At 48.2% G+C, this 6,000-nt stretch overlaps 1 protein-coding gene across 3 annotated transcripts in view; it reads right to left on the reverse strand.

Moving 5' to 3' along the window:
• LOC129831385 (RNA-binding motif, single-stranded-interacting protein 3-like) overlaps window positions 1-6,000 on the reverse strand; it is a 351,034-nt gene that overhangs the window by 229,656 nt on the left and 115,378 nt on the right. Inside the window, exon 1 of one of the 3 annotated variants that reach the window (XM_055894740.1) lies at window positions 3,225-4,287. The exons of 1 other annotated variant lie outside the window; for it this stretch is intronic. In XM_055894740.1, coding sequence (XP_055750715.1) covers window positions 3,225-3,299 — 75 coding nt within the window. In that variant the 5' untranslated portion in view covers window positions 3,300-4,287. Of the gene's footprint in view, window positions 1-3,224; window positions 4,289-6,000 lie in introns of those variants that run through there. One more of the 3 variants, XM_055894742.1, reaches the window with a different exon arrangement.

Consider the following 6,000-nt stretch of genomic DNA (forward strand, 5'->3'; position numbering starts at 1 on the left):
CCAAAAAGAATTGAACTTTCTCTTTTCTCTGCCTTTGATGAGGCTACACTCAGCGTGGGGATATACTGTAGCGCTGGCCAGCCAGCGGGTGTTAGCCAGGCTTGAAAGCAGCGCGATTTAGATGCTTCTGTTGTTATTTATGCAGCACAATGGCTCGCCCCCCCGTGTAATGTAACCAAACCCTTTTCCTTGCTTTTAACCCGCCCCCCCCCCCCCCCCCCCCCCCCCCCCATCTCCTACCCCCACTCTCCCGCCATAAGGAATTAGAGAGACTATAAATGGATCCCAAGGTCCAGGCAGACACAGGCATAAAGCCACTCAATGGGCTCCGTTGACTGGTGTTTACTTAAGGCCCGGGATATTAGCCTTTGTTAAATCTATCTCTGCGTCTGCCCCCTGAGCTTCTCTCTGTATGCTCTGCTAGCGTGACTGTAACACAGACGGTGTGTGTATGCCTGTCTCTCTGATCTCTTGATAGGAAGGGTGTAACGACTAGCTACTAGCGACCAACTACTCTTGTGGACTACTGTAGGCCGTCCTGTAGAAGATGAGAGCCTCTGCGTAAGCGAGGCAATTCGTCAAAAAGGGAGACGCATTCAAAAAGGTGCAAATAAAAGTGATCTTCTGCAACTTGTACTTTGGAAATTCTGTCGTCGTAAACCAAAATAGCTGTCAATTCAAGTTTCTAAGGATAATCATGACATGCCAAGGCATACAGAATGTCGCCAGCGTGCGTTTGGATGAAACGCACACATTTCCCATAATAACTATCATTAAATGACATCATTGATCTGTGAGGCGTAATCGTTTAGGGGACATATATTTACTGTAATTTCCTCATTTGCATAACATCTATAATTCACTTATGATTCAAATCAGGCAAATCAGGCAATACTCAAATCAAATACAGAATACTAGTGAAATCCTAGTCACCGTGTTCAATAAAGTACCATATCTGAGAGAGATTCAGCGTCGGCGCCGTTCGTTCACAGAGCAGCATGGGAATAGGAACAGACCTTTAAACGGTTCCCTTATCAAAGCACGGTCCTGCAGGCTCCCCTCACCTTCGTACCTTATAAAACAAGCCATAGGAACGCTCTTTCGGGAATAAATCACTATGTTCAAGAGAAGCACATGTTACGCTCCACTGCACTAATCAACAGAGGGCCAAATGTTATTGTTTCATCTCCTGAGTTTTACATGCCGGTCCTCGCCGTCGACTGCCGTGCGGTCGACAAACGGCGGCGGGCGGGTCCAGCAAAATATATGTGGCGATACGAGACATTTGAAATTGAAAAACGACCTCGGACAAAGACATTCCTTCATACCAAGAAGATGTAAGGCAGTGCTAAACTCATAATATACTTTTTCATCCTAATAGAACCCAGATGTTCTGGAGATTCTATATATTCCTCGGCGGGCGGAGAAGTATTTCCGATATGTGTCATAAAATGGAGTCGGGAAAGGACGAGCGTGGCAACAATTTGGTATGAGTTACGTTCCCTAGAATCCCTATCTCCTTCATCGCTGGCAGTTATTTATGCTCCCTTGGGAGAATGAGGCCATATCCAGAGCATGCTGAAATGAAGATTAATAGACAGTCCTGGATGACTTTAGATGGATGCTAAATTCAGGGTGGGGAGGGAGGCTGCCTGCCTGTGTGGCCAAGCGGCTGCCCTCTGATACTGAGGCCCGGTCCTCACGCCTGCCTGCCAAGGCCCTTCCCTATAATCTACCGATCAATGATCATTAATGGTAGCGTGGGATAGCAGCTCTCCCTAACCTGCACTCTCAGTCACAGAGAGAACCTTCTGCTCTCACATCACCGGCCCTGGTCAGAGGCCCATGCATACATATGCCATACGTAAGTACTCGTAATGGGCATTAGCTAGAGTAACTAGCCGGGAAAATAAAACCATTTCTCGACGACTTTAAAAAAGGTGCTGTTGGGTTTGTCCGCCGCCGTTGGTCAGACGAGTTTGCGTGACACGGATATCGCACTCAAGGATACGTCAATCGCTGACGGAGGCTGGGCCCGATCTGCGCTGACCTTGAGTGGGAGTCGACAACGAAGAGGGGGGGGTTGCAGTGGAGTGGTGAGGGAGGGAGAGCGGAAGGAAAGGAGGGCTGAGGGGACCTCTGATTGAGAGAGCTGAGATGAGCTCCTCTGAGATATGACAGAGAAAAAGGAGGGAGGGGGCAGAGTGAGAGAGAAGCCATATGGCCGCAGCACAAATGTATTAAACTATAAATCAGAAGAGAAACCAGTGGGCTACCAGGTCAGGCTGACGATATTCTCCTCTAGCTAGCTACCTCCTCTAGCTAGCTTCTCCTCCAGCTAGCTACCTCAGCAGCTCTTTACAATAGGAAGGGAAGATGACGAAAGACGTTCCATGGCTTTGTCTGCATTCGTTTCTATTTTTGATGACGGAGGACTTTAAGTCTCCCAACCAGCCACCAACCAGAGCCTAGGTTTCCACGCCAAAAGGTAGTGATGCATACAACGGCTAGAGCAAATACAGGCAGCCCTGGCGGATGCCTGTTTACTTTCAGCCTGTGGCTGGCCACCATGTCAGTTATATGGATGAAGGCATGGCTGAGCCGGGATAGGAGATATGGGTGGGTAGTCGTCTCATTGGTTGATTTATTTAACGTATTAGACAATGAAGAGTATTCGGCTTCTCCAGGCGTAGACAACATTAAATACATAGAAAATGATTGAGGATAAAAACACCAAAAAAAAGCCTGGAGGGGTTATTTCAATTGTGGTTCTCATTGTGTTTCTGACTCATGACACGCCGCCCTCTTGCTATTTCACCCCAAATTAATTCTCAGTATCTTAATAACGTGACAAAGCCAGTGTGATTAACTGTTTGCCAAACCTAACGATCGGCAACATAGGAGAAACCTATCACGCTTCAATCCAGTTAGCCTTAATCAATTAATCAATCTTCCGGACAGCTCCACTAGCCGTGCCGAGGCTGGACAAACTAGCGTTGTGATGCCCCACCGAGTGAGAGAGACATCCAAACCCCAGAAAGCCACTTGCCATCTGAAACCATCACGGCCAAGGCCAGCCATCGTTCACACCCCATCCCCACTCAGCGGCTTGACAGGAGGAGCGAAGGAGGGGGAGGATTAGAGTAGGAGGATGGGAGGAGGTAAGGGGTGTGGGAGGGAGGGAGGTTAAAAGGCACTGAAGTGATGAGCCGTGGGCGCCCTACCTTGGTCTGGAGGTAGTGGGGGTAGTAGTATGTGTACTGAGGGTACATTGGTTGCTGTTCCAATCGCTTGCCCATATAGCTGGAATCCTTAGCGCCGTGGCAGGGAATGGTTGCGCGGAGGCGGTTGGACGAGCGTTAGTAGTACTGGGGCTTGGCTCTCTGACTGTAGGTCCCTTATTTTCCCCCGTCCACACTGGTGTGTTGAATCACTGCTGGTCCTCTGGAGAGCAAGCAGGGTTCGTCTGACGGAGAGCGGCTGGGAGAGGGGTAGCCTCTGTGGGGGTAGTTCCTGCCCGACAACGCCTTTTAGTTAAATCTCCTGGAGTAGAGCTCGGCAGATGCTCATTCAGTTTCTCAAAAATATTCCCCACAATAGTTTTTAAAAAACGGACGCTGCTGCGTGCCCTGTCTGCGTGTCCTGTCTTTCCCTCACTGGCTGGCGTCGGAGAGTAACGCGTGAGAAGAGAGGAAGGAGGAGGAGGAAGATGAGCAGGTGGCAGTGGTTCTAGGCAGTCCTGCGAACAAATTGCTGGCACGGGAGAGTGTAGTAGAGGAGAAAAAGGAAAAACAAGAAAAAAAGGGAGGAGGATATAAAGATCACTTTTCTATCTACGCTGTCTCCCTATAGCTTACCTCGCTCCTCGGCTTCAATCTCTCTCACACTCTCTGTATCTGCCTCTCTCTGTTGCTCACTCTCTCGCTCCTCTATAGTCTGATATCCCAGCTGCTCTATGTTGTCCTGTTGGACACGGGATATATCCTCAGCGGCGCACTAACAGATGCACTTTGGGAAGTGTCCGAATCGGAACGCCGAGAGACAGGCAGGAACAAACCAAAGAAGCAATCGCAGTGTATAACGGTTCAAGCCAGAGCAGAGCAGATTACACAGAAACAATCCCAGTTCCTAATTGATACGGCAGCGAGAGAAAAAAAGGTCTCCCAACTGGTCCGCTGGTTCAGAGAAGGAGAGAAAAAAATACTATAATGAGAACCACAATGACAGTGTCCCAGGTGCCCAACAGACAGACAAGCCAGAGAGTCTCCTGTCTGCGCTCCTCCCTTTTCCTGCTCTTGTAAAACTCTCTCTCTCTCTCTCTCTCTCTCTCTCTCTCTCTCTCTCTCTCTCTCTCTCTCTCTCTCTCTCTCTCTCTCTCTCTCTCTCTCTCTCTCTCTCTCTCTCTCTCTCTCTCTGTCTCTGTCTCTGTCTCTGTCTCTGTCTCTGTCTCTGTCTCTGTCTCTGTCTCTGTCTCTCTGTCTCTCTGTCTCTCTGTCTGTCTGTCTGTCTGTCTGTCTGTCTGTCTGTCTGTCTGTCTGTCTGTCTCTCTGTCTGTCTGTCTGTCTGTCTGTCTGTCTGTCTGTCTGTGTGTGGTGAAGGGGGCTCGTCCTGCACAGCCGGTAGGAGGGACTTGAGTCGGCTCAGTGCGAGAGAGGGATCCAGACACAGATCAGGGGGCTGCAGTATTTCCACAGCCAGAGAAAGGAGCGGGGAGAGGGGGACGGCAGGCAGGCAGGCTATTCCCCCTACTGGCTGCCAAAGGACCCAACGCCTGGTTTAAACCCTCCTTCATCAATGTGGGATGATTTTATTTCTGAAGAAATCAGTCATCTTAAATGTGACTCCATACTTATATAAAACAACGATAGGTTTTGCTTAGGTATGTTTTCAAGCGTTCACTTTTCTCTTGGGGGGGGGGGTAAATGACACTGTCAGTTAGCGACAGTACATCCAAATCCTGTCGAATTTATACCCTCCGTATTGTTGTGATGACACATCATCACACATCATATTTGTGCAAATGTATTGTACTTTGTTTTTCTGTGTAACCATGACAGACCAGCACTTAAAAACATATTCAAATGCAAACGAAATGTACAATCCTTTCTAAATGATCACTATCCCTACTATGCCTCCACATGATAGGGGTGCCAGGTAGCCTAGCGGTAAGGTAGCCTAGCGGTAAGAGCGTTGGGCTAGTAACTGAATAACCCCGAGCTGGCTAGGTGAAAAACATCTGTTGATGTGCCCTTGAGCAAGGCACTTCACCCTAATTGCTCCTGTAAGTCGCTCTGGATAAATGTCTGCTAAATGACTCAAATATCCCCCCCCCCCCCCCCCCCCCCCCCAAAACATTCTACCTGACCAATTAAGCTCCTCTCGCTATGAAATGACAACACTGAGAACACTTTCCACCCACATCTAGATGTGGCCAGTATGTGGCCGTTTGGTGCGAAGAGAGATCAAAGCGTTGGGTAAAGAGTGCTGGAGGGAAAATCACTCTCTATATATACTACCAGCTACAAACGGACACTGTTTGATGCTATAATATCTAATACACGCCATTTAGCAGACTCTTTTATCCAAAGGCATGCGTGCATACATTTTATGGGTGGTCCAGGGAATCAAACCCACTATCCTGGCGTTACAAAAGGTCAGGCTCTACCCACTACAATAGACTATAGCGTGACAGTGGAGTCCAATGGACAGCAGCAGGATGGTAGTGAGGCGGTCTTTCACCTTCTCTTTGGCCTGCGAGAAACCTTAGCCGCACACACGGACTGTGGCTTGACCTATGGAGGTCAGTGAGTGCAAGTCCACAAGTTCGCGGGCTTCAGTTTTCAGTCAACTCAATTAGCAAAATTATCATTGATTTCAAAGTGAGCAAAGAACTATATAAAAAAAAAAAAAAAACGAATCAATAAAATGTGATATGCAAAGCATTTAAAATGACAAACATTTGCTATAGATATGTCAAGCAATACTACAGTTACTGAGGGA

Source organism: Salvelinus fontinalis, chromosome 32, assembly GCF_029448725.1.
Source record: "Salvelinus fontinalis isolate EN_2023a chromosome 32, ASM2944872v1, whole genome shotgun sequence".
In the NCBI taxonomy this organism is placed as follows: Eukaryota; Metazoa; Chordata; class Actinopteri; order Salmoniformes; family Salmonidae; genus Salvelinus; species Salvelinus fontinalis.